We start from the raw sequence: 21,248 nt of genomic DNA, 5'->3' as shown, positions 1-21,248 counted from the left end.
TAAAGCTGAACTGGCAAGTAATCATCTCATATACAAAAGAATTTATGCACACTGGATTATGTTGTATATAATAATGATACTAATACTAATTAACTATTCATAAGCACTCAATTAGAATGTGATTAAAGGTAATAAGGGAACCAAACATATAAACACATCAAAAAGCATATATATAGAATAATGACACAATTAAACATTTTGGTTTATGAAAAAATAAATAAATTTAAATGATTATATATGTCGGCAGGGGAAGCATTGAAGGATCCAGAGAACTGTGAACACGTTCCCATTTATGAGGACAAAGAGGGTGATTGGATGCTTGTTGGAGATGTTCCTTGGGAGTAAGTCCCTAATTATTATGACCCTTAATTTAATTTGCTTCCTTCTAATTTTATTTTGTTATATCTATATTGTTAGATCTGTTATTTGTATTTATTATATTGCAATATCAAACAAATATAAATATATTTTTTATTACGATAATATTAAAAAAAGTTAAAATTTATTTTATTTAGTATTCTTTAATTGTTACTAGAATTAATGAATATTAAATAAGATAAATTTTGATTATTTTTAACTAATTTTTTTGTTATTAAATATTTTTATTTTTATTTAATAAAATAATATGTGATCTATATACTTTTGATATACTATATGAAATAAATTAAAGACTAAACATAAAAATAAAAAAAAAATTATTCTCTTAATCAATTTTTTTATAAGCATTCTACCGCTTGCTAAACAAAAGGAAAACTATTTCCAAGATTTCAAAACATGTATATATTACTTCATTTACATTTTTATTTATTTAATATTTATTTTTAAAAAAATAGTATTATATATTGTATTTTTTTTCTTATGGGATAATAATAGAGGGGTTTGACTAATAGTATTTTAATTTTTAAGAACACTTGTTATAGGTTATAAATTAATATACTTAGATATTATATTCAATTTAAATACTTTGATTAAAAACATATTATAGAGAGGGTTCAAATTATCCTAAAAAGCACACAAAAAATGGAACAATTTCCCGAATTTTGGGTGGAGGAATCTAAGTATGTCTGAGACAAGTGATAATCTTGAAAGATACAAGCCAAGTAAACCACCAAAATCTTTTGTCTACTGTTATAGAGTCAGCTTCAATCATCCACTAATACCAACAACTATGTTCCATTTCTTGAATTCAATAATTATTCTATTTGCTATTTAGAAATTAGAATATAAATTTCGGTTACTTAATTCTGATGTCTAGCTTCTTTTTTTTTTTAAATTTGGTCAATTGCCATTATTGTGTTATTGGTGGTGCTTAATTAGGTTTAATTACTCAACTACTAATTAAAGATGCATGCCTGATTTACAACCTAATCAATTATCAACTAAACTATTTGTCCCAAAATTATTAATTAAAAATAACAATTAATGGATGTTAAATAAAATAAATTTTAATTTTTTTTTCTCTTTAATATTATTGTATTTAACTCAGAAGATGAGTTTGCCAAAATCATTTTATAGCAAAATTCATAGGATTTTGTAGTTCTTATGTTTTCTATTTCCATGTCATGAAAACAGTGAATAAAATTTTAGTTGGCATTTGTTATAAGAAATTTTAATTTATTTTTAAAAATTATCCATGAATATATTATTTCTATGTTTGTTTTAATTTTTAGAAATAATTTATCTCTAAAAAAAATTATTGTCAAAACTTAAAATTGTTATCGTCATCCAAAAAAATGAATATTTGAGAGTTTATGTTAGCATATAAAATTACTAATATATTTCTTAACTGTTATATTTCTGGAAAAAGAATTCTTCTATTTATTGATATGGGGGTATTTTGAGAATTGAAGATGTATTTCTAAAAATATGCATAATAAAACAAACAAAATTGTAATTTATTATTGAAAATACTAAAAATAATTTCCAATAATTTGTACTATTAAACAAATAAATCTTTTTTATAATAGTCAAAAATAATATTCTTGAAAATATAATTTCTCGGAATATATTTTTTAACCCTGAAAACAAATGCTCTCTTAAAATTTTAATAATTAATAATAGTTAGAAAAACTTCAAATAATTTCAAATGATTTTAAATTCAAAATTTTTATACATTTATATTGATATTTTTTCAGATTTAGCATGAAAGAATGAAATTAAAATTACAAAAAAATATTATTCCGAAAAAGAAAAAAAGAAAACGAACCAAAATAAAAACAACCTTTTTTGAACTGAAAATTTCAACAACTTTTTTAAAAACTGAAAATTAAACAACTTTTTAAACTTTCAAATTAAACTTCCCCCTTCCCCTTCCCCATTTTTTAAGCTTGAGAGTAGTAGAAAATTTTTATGAATATTCATTTATTTATTTATTTATTTTAACCGACAATATATCTTGGACCCCATATAACCGACATGCGTGAATAATCCCTCGTTATAATGTTGAATACATCAAATTGAGAATGGAGAAACAATCATTCATAATGGGGTACTCTGAAAAAGCCATAGCCATTATTTTTAGATTGGATGCACCAAAGTAATAAACAGAATATTTAAATAAAGCTTCTTAGTTGGCCACATTTCCAAGAATAATAATTGTCTCCATCAATAATTATATGGACTTTTCAAAAACCAACAAATTAAACATAAATAAGTATTCCTAAATAATCATTGTGATTATTATAAGGTGAAAACTCAGGTGCAGTTGACTTCACGTGAAGTTGATAGCTAAGAGTCGTTAAATGCAAATTTAGTTAAATAAGTCGAATCATCTAACGACTCTCAATTATTAACTTAATGTGAAGTCGACTGCACCTAAGTTTTCACTTTATTATAATTATTTACTATGTTCATTTTTGTTTGAAGTTGTAATAATAATATTATTCCTTTTTCATATGTTAATTAAAATTATTATATGAAAATATATAGTATTGAAAAAATAATGTGATTATATTAATCATGGAGGTAATTTAATTTTGCAGAATGTTTATGGAATCATGCAAGAGGCTTAGGATTATGAAGAGATCAGATGCGTGGCAAATTGAAAAGACATATATAGAGATAGATGAAATTAAAGAAAAAAATGTTTAGTCTTCTAATTAATTAATGTTGTTGTGCACGTTTTGATGATCATGATTATTATTATTTTATTATTATTTTATATTTGTGTTTTCGTTTCTTTTATATTATATTGAGGAAATTAAGCATGCCTTTATTTTTATATATATAGCTTGAAGCCTTGAATTGATGTACAACTATGAATCAAACTTCTGTTTATGTATTAAGACTTAATGATATGTACTTAAATAGGAAACTCGTCGTTTTAGCTAGATTATTAATTGATGTTATTGTTGTGCCATGTTTTTTTGTTCGATAATCTTCATTAAGGGTTATGATCATCTTTTTCACTTGATTATATATCCTTTGCTTATTATGATATTCATTATACTAAGATTCTGTTGTCTTTGTAATTGTAAACATACTTTTATTACCAAACGAACAATTTTTATTAGAGTTGTTAGAGATGTAATTATTTGTGTATTTTTTTTATTAGTTTAAAGTTTTAAAAAAATAATATAATAATATAGTATCAAAGATTTCATAATTAAAATGTTTAAAATTCAACCGTCATTGACTTTTTTAAAAAAATTAACATAAGATGAATAAAAAAATTATACAAATTCAAAAAAATATTAAATAAAAAAGACGTGATAGAACTATAATTAATTATAAGAAAATTCAAAAAGTCTAGACCATATGATGTAGAGGAGAATTAAGTGGTTTATTTTCTCCATATCTATATATGCATATGTGTAATTATTATTAAGAGGGTACATATCATCATTTAAAAAGTAAAAAAGAAAGTGCTAAAAAAATTTTTGTTAAATAAAAAATATATATATACAGTATGCTAGTGTTGCAAGTGTGAAGTTAGTCCCACATCAAAAAAAGCAAGAAAGAGTGAGGAGTTTATAAGATGAGAGACCCATTAACTTGACACTTTAAAGTTTTGAGTTGGATGTTATGTCTTTTCATTTTATATTCTTTCACTTATGCTATGTTTGTTTGAGTGGAAAATGGAAGGAAAGAAAAAGGGAGGAAAGAAAATGGGAAGGAAAATTATTATTTTTCATTGTTTGGTTGAAGAGGAAAATTGAGGGGAAAGAAAATGGATGGAAAAAAAACTGGTGGGGTCCACCAATTTTTTTTTTCTCCAATATTGGAAAGAAAATGGAGAGAAAACTAATGTTTCTCTCTCTACTTCTAATACTACCCCTTCACTTTTTTCAATATATATTATAATATAGGGGTAAAATTGTCTTTTTATAACATTTCTTTTCTTCTTATTTTCCTTCCAACCAAACACATCTAAAAAAAAAAAATCCACTCAATTTCTTTCCTTTCCTTTCTTTCTTTTCTATTTCCTTCCTCTTTATTTCTTTTCTTTCAACCAAACATAGCCTTAAAGAGTGAAAAATTTATAAGATGAAAAACCTATTAACTTGACACCTTAAGGTTTATAGTACTACATGTATGCCTCAAAATTGATTATTATCAACAATTATAAATATTTTATTATAAATGTAAATTCGCGTTGATTATGATTATGAAACTGCTTTGATCATTATAAAAAGAAAAACATACAAGGTGAAAAAGAACAAACACAAAAATGAATAATACATTTTAATAAATTAGATTTACAATAATTATAATTAAAGACAAATTTACATTATAATTAATCAAACATCTGTAGTGATTTAATAGTGTATGACAAGCTACTAGAGCCACATTCCTTTAAAGTTAGTGAAATTTATCATAATTTTTACAGAACAAAAATATTATATACATGCTAAAAATTAATTATAAATTAAATATTATCTATTTATTTATAAATATATATGTTTAATATGGTAATTAACTTTTGGTACACATAACATAAAATAAAATTGTTTTTCATCATTACAATGATTACATTGACTATGTAATAATTTTGATAATTTTTTATTATTTAATAAATTTTTTAAGCTAAAAAAATATTTTTAAATAATAAATAATTATTACCTTAATAACAACACTTTTTAGATGTGACTAAAGATGCATAACTTCCGTAACCACAGTAACAATAGACATCATAACATGTAATACATTATGAAAGAATAATTCTGATTCATGAACTCTGTATTTTTTGTTTCTGACAACTGAGGTGCACATGATAAGAGCACACAAACCAAGCTCCATCCTAAATTCTTAATTCTAGGTACAGAATCTTGTCTATGTTCCATTAATACTTAATTACCCATAGTTCTAATAATTATTAACTCCTACTTAATTAAATTAAAAATAAGTGTAAACTACTAATTGTTTGTGTGATACACTAATTCAAATTTATTTAACATGTATTATTGACACTACTCCTTTAATTATATATATTTAAAAATGATGATATTACATATTCAAAAACACATGTTCATTGAGCTAAATGTGGATCAAAATAAAACATTACAAAAGCAATTTTTTTTTCTAAGGTAGGATTCGAACTCTCAATACTTATTTAAACGGACGAGTGAGCTGATCACTCGACCAACCCAAATTAGTTCATTACGAAAGCAACTTAATGTATTCATATTAATCATATACATTTAATGGTTCAATTCATTGTATGAGGTAAAGTCCACTTAAATTATTGTTAGTATAGAAAAATATTGAACGGTATGTGTGGGCATGGTTATTATTATTGGGGTCACATTCTGAGAATGGTAGGTTCAAAACCAACAATCTTTAATTTCTCATGTAATAATAACCACCGTCCCCACAGGTAATGGTGGTTTTTTTTAATTTCCACATAATATATTAAACATAAAATAATTATAATTTAGTGGTTAAATAGTAATAATAAGGAGTATAATTTAAAGGGATTGTATTCAACATTTTATAATAACTATTCTTGAATTATTTATAGAAATTTTTTGTGAGAGCAAAATGGTTACTGAATCCAAAGTCACCGATTCCTTTTTATATATCAATAATATTATATGAACAAGTTATTTTAAAAATTAAATTAAATTTAATTGATTCAATAGTTTATTAGTATAACAAAAGCCAATTAATAAAAATACACATAAAAAGAATAAAAAAATATTTGATTAGACTTAATTATTAGATTTAATTATAAAAATAATGTGTTTATCTAACCTTTTTCTTTATATACAAGTAATAAATTGACTTTATAAAATGAAGACTATGATGAATATTATTACGGTAGTTATATATGCAACTTTAGTAACATTTAAAATGTTAAAATTAAGGTTATACTTTTTATACTTTTGTAATAATTTATTCTTATTATTTTTAAATAAAAAATATTTTCAAATATTAAAATTATTATTTTAATTTTAGTAATATATATTTTTAAGCGTTGTCAAAGTTATATAATTATTATAACCACCATAATAATAATCACTCACCATAACCTGCATCTTTTTACAACAACAATAATAATAATAATAATAATAAAATAAATTTTATTCAACTCTTTCTCAAATAAAAGGCAAGTTGTTCTTTATGATAAATTTATTACTTATTAGATGAAATAAATTATATCATCAAGATGATTAATATTGATTCTTAATTTAATTTAAATTTTGATAACCAAACTAATTATTATGTAAAACCACTTGAAGTTCATACCTAAAAAATTATACGATTCTTATATCAACTCCATTAACAACTATAAAATTTACTCTTACTCAATTAACACTTTATTTATTTTTTTATTATTTTAAATTTGTGATTTGGCCTTTTGATTTTTTTTCATTTGTTATTTTTAGTCTTTTTTAGTTTTTTTTTTTGTATTGTTAGATCTATGGTTTAAAAAAAATAAAAAATTATAAAATAAGATCTCTTTTGTAACTTTTATAATGTACAAATTTTTTTATTATATTTAATTAGTTTAATTTAGTTGTCGAAACTCAAGTTAAATTAAGAATTAATATTAACTATGATATGACATAATTTATTTTATCCAATAGTTATTAAATATGTCATAGAAGATAACTTATCTTTTATTTAAAAAAGAGTTTGGTAAAATACTAAAATTTACCTAATAATAATAATATGAAATTGAGTTGAATTGAGATATTTTACAGGAAAATTATTAGGTATACCAAGAATATCGGTGTTCTAATTATTTTAATCGTTGATCTTAATTAATATATATTATATATATTTTTTATAATTCAGATCAACAGTTAAAATAAGTGGAACACCGGTATTTTCAATATACCTGAAACTATTCTATTGAAACTATTCTATTCCTATATTCAGAGGAAACAAGTACTCTGTTTGCTTTTGCAATGTTCCCATTACAATGCACCAACAATCATATCATATCACAAGTTATGATATTTGATTCAATATATATAATGTCATTGTGGAAACTTCCCCAACCTTGTTGAAAGAAGGAAAATCAATCTCTTCTCTAAGGTGACAAAAAGAAGAAAAGATTTGAAATTGATGAAAAAGTTGTGTTCTCTCAAATGAAGAAAGGGAAGAAATGAAAAGAAAATACAATTATTCAATGCATAGGGCGGGGCCATAGCTATATATATGGCTATAGGCTTCAAATAAAAGATATATATGATGATGATAAATTGCCAAAAATGTTATTTATATATTTAAAGCTTAATATAGCCAAGTCATGATAAAATCGAACTTCTCTTCTCACCATAAATCATGTCAACATAGGACACAACCATAAAGCCTATCTCGTTTTTGTCAAGACCACCCATGTATATGTGATAATGAAATTTAGCATGCCCATCAATTGAACCACTATTTTAGTTTTAGAGTAAAACCTCTTTCTGGCTCTTATCATTTTTTAATTTACAAACATGTATTTTAAGATTGGAAAATGACAATTCGTTTCTTATTTTTTTTTTTTATTAGATGCATGAGTTCTTATATCCTTCTTTTTTAGTAGACGCACGAATCTATTCGTAAGAATTTTTGGTAAAGAATAATAAAAAATATTACGTGTACTGTAATTTATATGATCTAATCTTCATCAGTCTTACGTGAATGATAATCATTCGATTAAGACGATTTAATTTTTACATAATCATCAAAATGATATTTTCTGTAGTATTATTTTAATGACTGTATAAAATAAACGGTCACAATCAAATGGTTATCATTAATATAGGAAAGACAAAGAATATATCATACAAATTAACATCATACATAAGTATTTTTTGCTATTTTTTATCGAAATTCTCATAGAAGGACTCATGCATCTAAAAAAGGCCAGGAACCAAAAATTAAAGAAATTTTACTCTTAAGTTTCTATAATATATTAAGTTTCTTCTTCTCCTATTCGAAGAAAAAGATTCTACGGTATTTTAGTAAATTTATATCATTTTAAAAATTAAAAATGTTTCAATTTGTTTTTTTAATTTTTAAAATTTTTTATAATCAAATATTACATAATAGTTTTAATTTATAGTTTAATATACAATATATTTATCAATTTTTTTAGATATAAATCTTATATTTCCTCCTGAATATACACATGTTACTTGATTATTATCTTTTTAAATTAATTAATATATATGAGAAATAGGGGTCCATGTTGCCATGGTTTGCCACTACTTTAGGAAATAAGAAGAGATGACGATAACCTTATGTTTTGTCCAAGAGTGAGTGTGATGGTGGTGGCAGCATTCATTTGTTATTTTGTTATTCTTCCTTTTTGCTTTTGAGTTTTTGTTAAGGATTTGGATTTCCTTGACAATGCACCTTCCATTTTGTTTTGGTTGTTAAACTTGTTTCTATCAATCAATTCATTGCTAAAAGTTCAAATTATATTATGTAATCCATAGAATTCATATATGAATTAATATAGTTGGCAATACTTTTTGGTATTTGGGAGCTAGTAAGAAAATGATTGTAAGAGTAAGAAAAATTGAATCTTGCCAAGCAAGAAATTTATAAGAGTATTCTAATGATTGAAGCAACTTTTTGTATTATATGATATGAGTATGTTTATTGGGAAAAGAAATTACAAGTTTTATAAAACATATATAATATAATAATAAGAAACTAACTAATAATCTAATTACTTCATTAGATTAGAAATTTATATCACAATTTTTGAAATAACTTTTTAGATGCACATACATAGAGATGGTAAATGGGTCTAAATTTGTCGGGTTGGTCCGCGTAATTTACAAAAAAACGGGCCGAATTAAAAATTTGGGACTGCCAAAGAGTAAAAGTCTATCTAACTCACATTGCTTAAACTGCGAGCTTTGACAAGGCGGGGCGGACTTCTCCGTCGGGCTTAATTTTTTTTGGTAAGGGAGTGTTTTTACAATTTTTTTGCTAAAATCTAACTTCCTCCAACCCAACTTACAAAAATATGAAGATGAAAATTGAGTGTTTTGGATTATGTTTATGTTATTTTAGAGACAATATTTATAATTATGTTTTAGATTATGTTTATTTTGCTTTGAAGATAATATTTATAATTACAAAAACTTTAATGTTTGTGAATATAATATAATTTTTTTATACTTTTAGAAATTATAAATTTATTAATATGATTGTGAAATTATATATATAATTTAGTAGTTAACCCTAAAATAAAAAAAGAGGAGTTTTGACGGACTTAGTCCGCCAACCCGCAGTTAAAGGGAGTAAGACGAGATTATAGAACTGTCTCATTAGATGAAACAGAGCGGATTAGTCTGCTAAATGACGGATTTCTGATGGAACGGGGACGGACTTCTGACGGGACGGGAACGAATTTCCCCGCTTACCACTCTTACACATATATATGACGTTACTGTTAATAAATATGTGATTTGCAGGAAATATACGTAGTTGGTAACTTGGTATACAATATGATATGTTAATATAATAATTTATTAAGAAAAAGGATAAACTATAAATGTTATATGAAATGTCCTCAAATTAAAAGAGGAAAAATATCATAACATAATATATGTCAGGTGAATTAATAATTCTCTTTACTCATCTTTGAATGGTAAAACTATTCATAATTCATGAAAAAGAAAATAGATAACTAAAATGCCGAACTAACTATTTCAAATTCTTTTCTTGTTTTGAACTATTTCATTTTTTTTTTGGGTCAAAACGAATGTCTTATAGTGCAGAATTGTTTTTGTCATAGCAGAGTTGTTTTTCCTCGTAATCACAATAGAAAACTATTTTTTGGGCTGGGTCATAATATAACACTTATCAGATATGAAACTTTTAGGAGGAAAGGCCCAACAAAGAAGACCCGTTATGATTTTGTAATTCTACAAAGTAAAGCACAAATAGATGCAGAGGCTTTTAACCAAGTTGGAAGTTGGATCGGTTTAGTGATTAATTCAATAGTTTGATTAAACAAATATCAAAATTCGAATCTTCGAATCTTGTTTTATGCATGCAACAACCGATTGGCCAATGACATACTCTTAAATGGAGCTCCGATCCGCAATCAATTACTCCTTAGCCTGCTAGGCTGCTGAGAGATTAACTCAAGTAGTAAATCATGTGTCTTTTAATATGTTGTATCCAAATTCCAATTTTAACAAATGCCAAGTAGTGAATAGAAAGTAGGATTCCTTAAGAAAAAAGCACAAATAGGTGTGTATGGTTCCTAAGAACTAAAGGAGAACCAGGAATACATATTGATCCTTTAAAAAAAGGATATTATAGACAAGTAAAAAACTCAACTCTCTTGACAAAAAAAAATGTAAATATCAAACTAGTAAAATAAATGACTAATTATCTTGAAGGCTTATTGCCAAAAGCAAATGGCCACATTGTGGACACAATTCCTTCCTTTATTCATTCTTCACACAAGAACACTAGAATGTAATAGCTGTGATGTATTTATAGAAGGGAAGAAAAAACAATTAAAAAAGGAGGAAAAAAAACTGTACATTTCAAGGAAAAATGATGCATCTAGGTTGGCTTATTTCCACTCTGAGTTCTCTCCAAAATCTTAAAAGCCAGCAATATATTCTCATATAAGTGAACCTAAGTAGCCAAGATGGGGTTTCTTCCTTCATCTATCTCAATAGTTAGTAGATGCTTCGGATCCGACCCGTTTGGACCCTCCAAGTAAAGTGTCGGAAGGTAAGCGTTGTACGCCGGCAGGTAGCGAGAAACGAAATCTCTCACCTGCACAATGCAAACCATGAAGAAAACAATCTTGTGTTAAGGTCATGAAAAGACATCATTGGTCATTGGTCAAGCAAGTAAAAAAATTGAATTAATCATCCAAACATAAATAAGGATGTGGAGTTAGTATTCTAAAGGTTTCAAACATAGATTTGGTTCCTCAAATTTTAAATCAGATAGTTGTTTAATCCTCTGATATTATATTTAAGCATCAATTTGTCATTAAATTGAATAATAAACGGACCTCATCATCAGACATTCCAGGTTTTCCAGCCTCTCTCATCGCAATCTCAGCCTGCGAATTTGGACAACATGCGACAGAGACGTATGTGTTACACTAGGTTCCGAATATAAACATTGTACAATTTAGTAAAGGGGTGTCAAAAAGCAGAGCTACCTGCAAACGCCATTGGTAGACACAACTTGGATCCTTAATCTTGATGACTATCCATGATTTTATGAATTTGTCCCATGCATCATAATAACCTTCAAGGTTTTTATTCACAGTTTCTAGCTGAAAAAACAAGCACGAATGATTTTAGTTAGAACATAACCTACATAAATCGCATCTTTGGATATTCAATATCAACAGCTCTATAAGCAAACTAAATATGAATTTCTAGTTCTGACCTGAGGATCAACAGCCTTCACAACTTCCGTAGGAAGAGGCTTGAAGCCGAGCATCCAACCCTCAAATAACACAACCTAGACAGTCATTCATGCACAATAATTGAAGTATTAAAAACTCGACATCTGTATTTGTTTCATGGCAAGGCTAACCCCAAAAATTTCATTATACTCTTAAGTTTAGTTCAGCCAGAAAACCATTTTTCTTTTTTTCCAAAGCTGGATATCACCAACCTTAGAGCCTTATAAAGAATTCATGTTAATTGACATCAGTAAGATTTGGTCTGTTTGCCTTTTTACTTCATCGGTTACAACGTGATACATGACAGAGCACAATGGCGTCGTTTGATTCATGTAGCCGACCCCACTTAGTGGGACAAGGCTTTGTTGTTGTTGTTGTTGGTTACAACGTGAAATTAATCTGTCAGGAAAAAAGGAAAAAAAAGAAAGGGATTAAGAATTACAATAGATAATATGTTACCGTAAGGGGTCCTTCGACCTCTGGCCAAGTTGAAGGATCAGCACGGTCGCCTCTTCCATTGAATGCAGACTGCAGAGGCAGAGAAATAAGCATCAGCAACAATGAAGCAAAAATGTATCAAAATAATGAAAATATGTCTAAGCTAAGCCCTTACTTTGTCATATCGAGGTGGCTTTATCTTCATACCTGAAAACTTCAAATGACAATGAATTATGAATAAAATACTTGAAGAAAAAATAAAAAAAATAAACAACTAAATTTTGTCCAAACCTTCTCTTGTCAATTTGGACAGAGCTGTTAAGGTTTCAACAGACAAAGGAAGATCGTGGCTTCCTGCATTTCCCCGGAACTGGGAAGCAACACGGCAAACAAAAATTCTAAGCAATCAAAACATATCTCCACACAATACTAATCACTCGCTACTCTTTGACAAATCATGTGGATAACTACCTCAAGAAGGGCATTTCCTGGATTAGCTTCTCTTAGTTTACCCTGCAACCAAAATACATAATTTGTCAGCATAACAAAACAAAAAAGATCAAGATGGTGGCACTAATGGAAAAGGCACGAGGTGATTACGGCTTTCTTATACCTGACCTTCAGCCGTCAAATAAAAGTCATCTATAGATATTGTTGCCGACTTCCTGAGAATTTCATCATATGATGTATCAGTCATATGTTAGCTCACTTCACTTTCAGACAGTAATTAGTACAACAAAGGATAATAAATATACACGGTTGATTCGAAGTTTAAAGCAAACCTGCCAGTCTTCTGAAAAAGATAATCAAGAGCAAACACAAGGGTCGTCTTTCCACAACCTTGGGGAGCACTAAATCCAATCTGAGCAATAGTGCAGAAATATTTATGATTAATTGATCATCACTAATATTCGGTATAGATGAAGGAAATTAATAGTAAGCTGCATAAAAGAAAATGAAACATTATAAGGAAAGAGAGAAGTGTGCAGTACACACCACTAAAGGAGGTATATCTTCTTCATTTTTGAATGTCGACCGATGTTGCTTAATCTGATCTTCGCACCAGAGGAAGACCGGTATATAATAGTGATAGATCCTAGCTTTTTGAGGCACCGTTAAGTACAACTCGTTCAACTGAAACAATTGAGATAGCAGCCGACCGTATAACAACCACTTATCTATGGACTCTGCAACCATCTCTGCAGTCACACCTATTTTTTCTAGCAAAGGCCCTGAGCATATAAACTCAAAAAGGTCCTGCACAGAGGAAACTTGAGCCGGTTTCGTAGGGAATACGGAACATAAAGGACCTTGCCTATATTCATTGATGCCAGTAGTATTTGTTGAATTAAAACCATGTTGCAGCCATGAATTTCCACTGCCTACAGGAAGCAATTTGAATCATAAATGGTAGCTAATTTTTCACAACAAAAGATTAAGTTATTTCAAAGAAGATATGAATTCGACACAGTTACAGTGTAATGTCAAGTTGTCAACCAATCATACATTGAGGTCTCTATTACAAAAATCAAATACTTCTAGCTGTCTTTAATGTTGCAAGTGATTGTATCAAAACAGTCACAATCATCATAAACACAACACAAATAGTCACTGTTCTTTTCATAATTTCTTATCCTGTTTCTGAATGAAAGAAGTTAGATTATGGTTGAAAGTTGAAACTCTAGCATAACACAAGACCTAATAATCCAACATGCAATCCCAATTTAAATTATAGAAACTCCGATATCTTATCATATAAACACTTATCCCAAAAGTTTAAGCTATTAGTTAGAGTCACAGTCCTCAATCTCCAAATTTATAATGAAAAAATCTCAAAGTAACAGAGTAAAGATAAACCAACACCACTGTTTTAATTAAACAAAATAAAGAGAACTTTTTTTTAATCAATATGATAAGATAGTTAAACAAGTAGAAATGAGTGAAAATTGAAGGAAGTGGATAGGGGAAAAAAGAAAAAAGTACCTGACTTTGTAGAGTGGGTTAGGAAGTGAGAGAGCTTAGAAGAAGAGAAATGCAATTTGAAATTGTTAGAAGAAGGAATGTTGATGTTGTTAGTGTTAGAAGAAGAAGAACAACAAGTGAAAGATGGCAAAATTGTTGGGTGGCATGGTTGAGATAACACATTCAGAGAAGAAGCCATGTTTCTCTGTGACTCTTCTTCTTCTTCTTCTCTCTAAGAGAGAGAAAGAGAAAGAGAGAGAGGAATGAAGGAGTGTTAGCCGCAGAGTTGAAAAATCAGGTTTTGTCGTTGACCCATTGAGGAACTCTTGTTCATTCATAAGCACATGATCATGATCACGATGATGATGATTGGGTCAGGAGAACCATAAAAATTCAAACCCCAAAAAAGAGAAAAAATAAATCTTTTAGGTTGATTTAGACAAAATTCATGAGAAAATTTATTATGGCAGTGAAAATGCTTACCTTGTTCTGTGACGGTGTGATTGAAGGTTCGATTTTCACTCATGAAAATGGAATCTTTTTCAATTGTTTACTTCTTCGGAAAGAATTCAGAGTTGAGAAGCAAATTAGTTATTGCTATGAAAGGTAAATTTCGTGATTTCGATTAAATAATAATAATAAATATTATGTGACAATTAGTTTTTTAATTTTAGTCGTGTAATTTGAGTTAATGATAGTAGTATTTTTTTATTTTTAATACTAATAATATTGGTCTTTAGCAATTATCTTGTCTAAAAGTGGAAGGTGGATTTTTTGTGATAAAAAATAGTTTTTAAGAATTTTAGTATGATTAAGAAATTGTTTTTAGGAAATTTATATAAAAAAATTGAGATGTTACAATTTTCTATTTTTTCATAAGGAAAGTGTTTGGAGGTGAAATAAAATATTTTAGTATTATAATTATAATTAAATGTAAATAACTTTACTTTTTTAAAATGATGGTTTGAAAAATGATCAACATCATAGTCAAGCAGAATGAAAAAATGTTTTTTTTTAATTATTATTATTTTAAAATAAACATACATTAAGAGAGTTATGCTACATATAAAATCTAAAATAATTGATAGCAAAGTAAAACTATAAAAGCAGAACATGCTATAAGAACCCAATTGTCCAAAGCATAAGATAGTGTCATTTTGATACACAACACTAGAATTCAAAAATATCCAAGGCATAAAGATAATGTCATTTTGTTACACCCCACTAAATAATTAAAACCATGCAACTTTTGAGTTCAAAAGATGTTCCAAAGGCCTAAGATCTTGTCATTTTGTTACATCCCCACTGAACAATAATAATATTCATCACATTTGAGTTTGAGAAATGTCACATAAGATGTTGCATTTTGTTAAGAAATTATCCAAGGCAAGAAGGTGCCTAATCTTGGCTTTGTGGTTCTATCTCAAACAACTCAGCATGAACCCTAGCCAAAATGATGAAATAATGTATTTACAAAGATATTCAGAAAAGAATAGGATAAAAAAAATGAATGGAAAGATTAGATTAGAAACAAGATTTTCTGTGATGAGTAGTGTACATATAACTTAGGAGTCCCTTTTTGCATTTAATTGTCATTCTCAATCATTGATAAATCTTCATTCTTCAGAACATAGTTTCAGGTAGTTTTGGTGGAGACAAGGACCCTACACATTTAAACTGAAAACACAAAATCAAATGTCGTTTTTAGTTGCTTCTTCGCGAAGTTATGAAAATAGAAAACACTGAAACTAAAAATATAAACCAAATAATGCACAAAAGTTGTACCTTGTCTTGACTGTACTTCGAGCGAATCGCAGTTAGAGGGCATCCATTGATATTCAACTGCAGATCTTGTAATGCAAGAACTGTGGTTTTCAAATCTGATGCTTTGTAACAAGCATAGTGCTGAAGAGTTGGATTCTGTTTCATAAACAATGGTTTTTCGCTTTTTTACTTTGCTTCACATGCAAGTAAAGAAGACATGAATTAGAGACAGTACTAACCCATGGATGTTTTGACTGATCCAATGTCCATTTGGCAAGGAACACAGCTGATGCAGCAATGGTAGATGGAAGGAAATTCAAGAAACTATATTCCATCAATGTTAGTTCAGCTAGATAGTTGGCCAAGTACTCCAATTCAAGGCTCGGACTCTGCGAAAATTTTCGGAAGATGAGTTAAAGCCTACTTTTCACAGTATGGATTGAGAATCAAATATGATATTATATGATATGAAAACATAAACAAGTTTATAAAAGATCAAGATACTGATACAGTAATTAAGATTCTTTTCACCTTGGATGATGCTTGAGCAGCTTGAAGAAACCTCCTAAAAAAACCAAGAATGTAGCAAGAAAATTGCATTAAGGATCTTCAAAATCACATTTTGAAATTCCCTTTATCATAGGGATATGAAAATTATTACCTGAGGAAACTTATTGTAGTGGGAGCAAAAAGCTGATATCCAGAAGATTTCAACACTTGGCTCTCCATTTTCAGTACCTGCAGTTTACAATAACTATACATTGCAAATGGTTCCAAAAACTATGCATAATCATGTGTATACATATGTAAAAGAAACTGCACTCATTGATTTCTAATTAGTTTAATTATTATGCACTATCAGTGTAAAAGAGTTTTGCATTGTCATCTAATTAGGTGCGAAAGTAGGACATACCTCCACTTTCGTGTATGTGTTGTCTGTGATGTAGCAAAAATCTTCGATTCGTGGGGCATTAATTTCTTCATACTTCCTTCAATCACAGAAGACAAATTGACATCTTCAAATACATTAAAATGACTGATAAAAGTTCTTCAAGATTAGTAATCATACATAGCAAAAATCAAAGAGTACTAAGAATACTTGCTATAATTGATGTCAATTAGCATAAGAAGCATGTTTCACCAATGGCTAAATTTGGAATCACAGCAGCATCAACTTAAATGAAAATCTCAATTTCAATATCCTGATAAAAGGGCTCATTTGAAGAATATTAATGCAAATTCATGAAAAGTCTTCATTGAATTCGAGAACTCACGAGGCGATTAACATGCATGTGATCCCAAGTAGCTGAAGTCTCTGTCTTTCTATGTAATTTCTGGAGAGAAACCAATCTATGAGATACACAGTGAGATAAAGAGTGTCTAGTCCCAATCTGTATTCCTCAGAAACCTGAAAAAGTAACATTGGAAGGAGTAAGAACACAATTTGGCTTATGTAATACAAAGAAAAAGTTTCCATTTCTTTTTCTTTTTCTCATAAATTTGTTAAGTTACATGTCTCCAAAGTAAATTAAAATCTCCATTGTCCTCATGGAATCTCTATGATATTTTCACATTCTTTTTGGGGCATTATGATATCTGTAACACTAGTATTTTAGTTACACTTTACATTCCATCATTGTATTATTTGAGAAAAATAAAATTATGCAAACCTCTACAAGCCAATCGACCAGTATCCCGCGCATGCTTTGAGTAATGTCGTGCTGCTTTGTGTCCATAAAGTTAGGATTCGGCCTTCTTGCGAGCTGGAAAAGAAAAATACATTACACAAACAAATTCAAGACAACAAAATATATAAGAAAAGCATATGATATGACAGAATAGTTATGCTAATTATTCCAGTTGTATGAAACTATTAGAATTCAGGAACCTCACAATGTTACAAGACTCATCATGTCAATTATAAAGTTTATAACTATCTTCTGCTTATTAAGAGCAAGGTTTCTTAGGGTGATAGAGGCAATAAGATGCATAGTTCCTAGTAAGCTGGTACAAAGATGGGTACAAGGTTCGTTTCGATACACAATTCACTACCTTTTTGTGATTACATTACAAGTATTCCTTCAGAAAATTTGGTATGCAATGTACAGACAAATGAGATCACCAAGGTAATTAGTAATTATCACAAAGCAGAAGAGTGCTGCATATGGTGGCATGAAATTTATAACACAAACCTCATAAACTCGCAAGGTGTTGTAGATATCAGCAGCATAGAGGCTGCACAACTGAGGATCTTCATTATCATCATCTATGTTAGCAATCTCTGGATCCCTTAATGCAATTGGAAAAGGGCTACACTTCTTGGCTGCAAAAATTTCAAAGTACTGCATGTCAGTAAAAGTATACAGCAGAGAAAAAGACATGAAAAAATGTCAATAGTGAAAGTTATTCACTTTGTTAAGGCACACAAAAATCATTAACCAGGATAGAAATAAAAGTTCAATTGTTTCAAATATATGTCAGCTATGTTAACACCAATGAGAATTTGCACTACATAGAACTTAGTACTTGTGAAGAGATATATCATAACAACATCAACAAAGATGTTTTATGTATATGATTTTCAAATCACATTTGCCAACCCACTTTCTATCACTTTATTGTTAATAAAACAAATATCACTTTATATACATCATGATCTATTTTTGAAAAAGACAATATTCAATATGGTAACTAAAATCACAAAAGTTAGAGTATTTAAGTTTTAAGAATTGCAACACCCTACTTAATATGCAGGGTAACATATAAACATTGCAGACTTGGGCTGTGATAAAAAAGACAGCAAAAACCTTTCTTCTGCGAAATCAAAGGCAGAGGAGAGATTCCTGAGGCATGAGTTTTATCATCCTTGCCACTCTCTTTCACACTTAGCCTAATGAGTGCATTGTTTTCTGAATTAATTGAACAAGATGCATCTTCTGATTTAAGACCTGGCTCCGGAAAACTCTTTGTTTTGCAGTGAACTCGAACATGTTGCTGCGCAGCAGCAGAAGGCGCCACTTTGGAAACATTGATTCGACTAGCCATTGCCAGCTTGCTCTTCTTACCCTGGCAGTAGTCACAAACATCACTCTTCAGCAAGGACAATGATAGTGAGAAACCTTCCATGAATGCAGTATCAATCAACCAACAAGAAAATACTTTTGTTAAGAACCTGAATTTTAGTTGAATTGAAACAGCTCCTGTAAGTATTCTCACAGAAAACATTAGTAACATCCTGAAGAACAGCTCTCTTCTTGCGCTGAAGACAAGCATTATCAGAAACTGCTCTTTTTGGATTGGCTCGCAGCTGCGGCTGCTTCTGATTCTGCTGCTTTGCTGGTTCCTTCACTGGTGGAAGCTGTCCTGATGCACGAAATGCAGCAGCTCGAGCACGAGTCAATCGACAAGGGAGCTCTCCAGCTTTCAAAGTGACACTATTTTCTTTCATGTCTGCAAAGATTCTGTTCCACAACAGAAAACAGTGCAGACACTAAATCTTGATGTAAGAATAATCCTGCAACCAGAATGCATGAAATTCTAAGTAAGAAAACAATATAATTTTGAAGTGGTAGGAGGTTTGAAGTGGATCAACAAAACAAGTTCAAAGCAACACAAATTCACTAAGAACTATCAAGCACCTGCACCACTTAAGCTTTTCTTTCTCTATGTTTTGAAATTCAGAAAGTGAGTAAGTTAGATCAAAACCAAGCATATCATAGCTGTTTGAATCACAACATAATTCAATTTATCCCTAAACAACAAACATTAAGCATAATTATAGAAAGAGACAAAGACACAGAGAGACTCTTCTATTACAATAGAAAGCAGATCAAGATAAGGCCTAATTGCAGCAAAATATTCATATACTTAGAAAAGAATGATTAAGATTTTATGGACAATGAAAATTCTTTTAAACAAACAAAAAATAATAAAATGTTTTTGTAGGGTAAGTTCCATTGAGAATGTCTTATCAATCACATAAGTTTCTTTGAAAGAAAAATAAAAAAGATGCCTAATTAAAAAATTATACATGTAAAAGAAGTTAAAGAACAAAGAAATAAAACAATTCTCATCCAATGAAAAATTCAAGCTCTTGTGCAATGTAACAGCTACATGAAAAAAAATAAAAAAATAAAAGACAAAAATAAAAAAGGTTAAACATTAAGAAGCAGTAAGAAATAAAATGCTAAAATGTTATCTTTAAATATTTCATCTCAACCACATTCAAATGCATATTCTTACACACTCTTACTTAAGCCACATTGTTCTTACATCTTCAGATAGTGAAAAAAAATATCTAAAAAAACCAACTTTCTATTCATTTCTTGACTTTTTTGTAGCATTTTGACCATTTTCTAACAAACCTATGTAGCAAAAATCAAAATTAGCCAACATTAACCACAAACTCACTTCAAGATTCTTCATTTTACTTCAAATCCAAAGGCTTTACCCTTACAAAATTAATAAACCAGAAAAAAAACTTTTTTTAATTATTTTTTCAGCTTGAGTTGAGAGATAATGCAAATGATGAAGTATAAGGACCTGGGTCTATCTATATCTTGAAAGCTCCATTACCACCACCTCCATTGAAGAGAGATAGAGGTAGGAGCTCAGAGAGAGAAAGCTCCAAAGTTCTTTTCTTTCTTCTCTTTTTTCTTTGAAAGAAGCAGCTTTTGGAATGGGAAGAGACTGAGCGGGATGTGGATGTTTAAAAATCTTGTCCAAAACAATGGTGGAGAATGAAAGAGAACCTAATAGAAAAAGAAAAAGAAAAATAATTTTTTATTGGAATAATAATATAATAAAAAGGGGACACAGTGGCAGTTGTTGACCATTTGTTTGACTAAGACAGTTCATTCAGAATGTAACAGACAAGTAATTTAATTTATGGTAGGATTTGCAGTAAGATTAGGGTAAGATCTAGTACTACATACTAGTTGTTTTGAATATATATGCATGCAGCTTTTTATTTTATGTTTCAAGTAATTTTCAAAGTGATTCCTATGTATATTTTATAAAATAAAGGTTCAATTGAAAAACGCAAATTCTTTTTAGCGTGGGAGAGAGACGTGTATCACATGATAGTGTAAGAAAAGAAGTGTTTTACGTTGCTCTGGGTTAAACAAATCGGTGCCTCCAATTTTTTTGTATTGTTTTGTTTTTTTAAACAATCAATCATAAATTAATGTTGAAATCAGATTCTCCAATTTTTATTTTCAAAAATAAAAAAAATTAAAAATACAAA

General features: G+C 28.8%; 3 protein-coding genes across 6 annotated transcripts in view; 1 reads left to right on the top strand and 2 right to left on the bottom strand.

The window, feature by feature from the left end:
- LOC107463844 (auxin-induced protein AUX22-like) overlaps positions 1-3,162 on the top strand; it is a 4,705-nt gene extending 1,543 nt beyond the window's left edge. Inside the window, exons 2-3 of the mRNA XM_016082726.3 lie at positions 248-341; positions 2,982-3,162. Of these exons, the coding sequence (XP_015938212.1) occupies positions 248-341; positions 2,982-3,090 (203 nt within the window). The 3' untranslated portion in view covers positions 3,091-3,162. The remainder of the gene's footprint in view (positions 1-247; positions 342-2,981) is intronic.
- A 7,598-nt stretch (positions 3,163-10,760) lies between these two features.
- LOC107463758 (D-glycerate 3-kinase, chloroplastic) lies at positions 10,761-14,830 on the bottom strand. 2 transcript variants are annotated; one of them, XM_021130580.2, is made up of 12 exons: positions 14,723-14,830; positions 13,274-13,659; positions 13,060-13,139; positions 12,891-12,942; positions 12,749-12,790; positions 12,569-12,647; positions 12,453-12,484; positions 12,299-12,367; positions 11,821-11,895; positions 11,588-11,704; positions 11,435-11,485; positions 10,761-11,190 (listed from the first exon to the last, which is right to left on the bottom strand). In XM_021130580.2, exons 1-12 carry the CDS (start codon positions 14,763-14,765, stop codon positions 11,047-11,049), a joined length of 1,170 nt encoding a protein of 389 aa, XP_020986239.1. In that variant the 5' UTR covers positions 14,766-14,830; the 3' UTR covers positions 10,761-11,046. The 2 variants fall into 2 exon arrangements, with proteins under 2 accessions (XP_020986239.1, XP_015938102.1); XM_016082616.3 differs by lacking the exon at positions 14,723-14,830 and adding an exon at positions 14,261-14,653.
- Positions 14,831-15,338: 508 nt separating this feature from the next.
- Positions 15,339-20,730, bottom strand: LOC107463757 (cyclin-A2-4). Of its 3 annotated transcripts, XR_001586962.3 has the most exons (13): positions 20,546-20,730; positions 19,176-19,517; positions 18,811-19,069; positions 18,196-18,326; positions 17,674-17,766; positions 17,278-17,411; positions 16,917-16,992; positions 16,665-16,741; positions 16,535-16,568; positions 16,243-16,392; positions 16,025-16,159; positions 15,798-15,916; positions 15,339-15,683 (listed from the first exon to the last, which is right to left on the bottom strand). XR_001586962.3 is itself a non-coding variant. In XM_016082614.3 (12 exons), the coding sequence occupies exons 2-12, from the start codon at positions 19,449-19,451 to the stop codon at positions 15,863-15,865; spliced, it is 1,419 nt and encodes a 472-aa protein (XP_015938100.1). In that variant the 5' UTR covers positions 19,452-19,517; positions 20,546-20,730; the 3' UTR covers positions 15,339-15,862. The 3 variants fall into 3 exon arrangements, 2 of the variants coding, with proteins under 2 accessions (XP_015938100.1, XP_015938101.1); XM_016082614.3 differs by having other exon boundaries at positions 15,339-15,916; XM_016082615.3 differs by having other exon boundaries at positions 15,339-15,916; positions 18,952-19,069.
- Between the last annotated feature and the right edge of the window lie 518 nt (positions 20,731-21,248).

The sequence above is a fragment of the Arachis duranensis genome, chromosome 9 (assembly GCF_000817695.3).
Source record: "Arachis duranensis cultivar V14167 chromosome 9, aradu.V14167.gnm2.J7QH, whole genome shotgun sequence".
Classification (NCBI taxonomy): domain Eukaryota; kingdom Viridiplantae; phylum Streptophyta; class Magnoliopsida; order Fabales; family Fabaceae; genus Arachis; species Arachis duranensis.
This window is presented reverse-complemented; position numbering and strand designations above follow the sequence as displayed.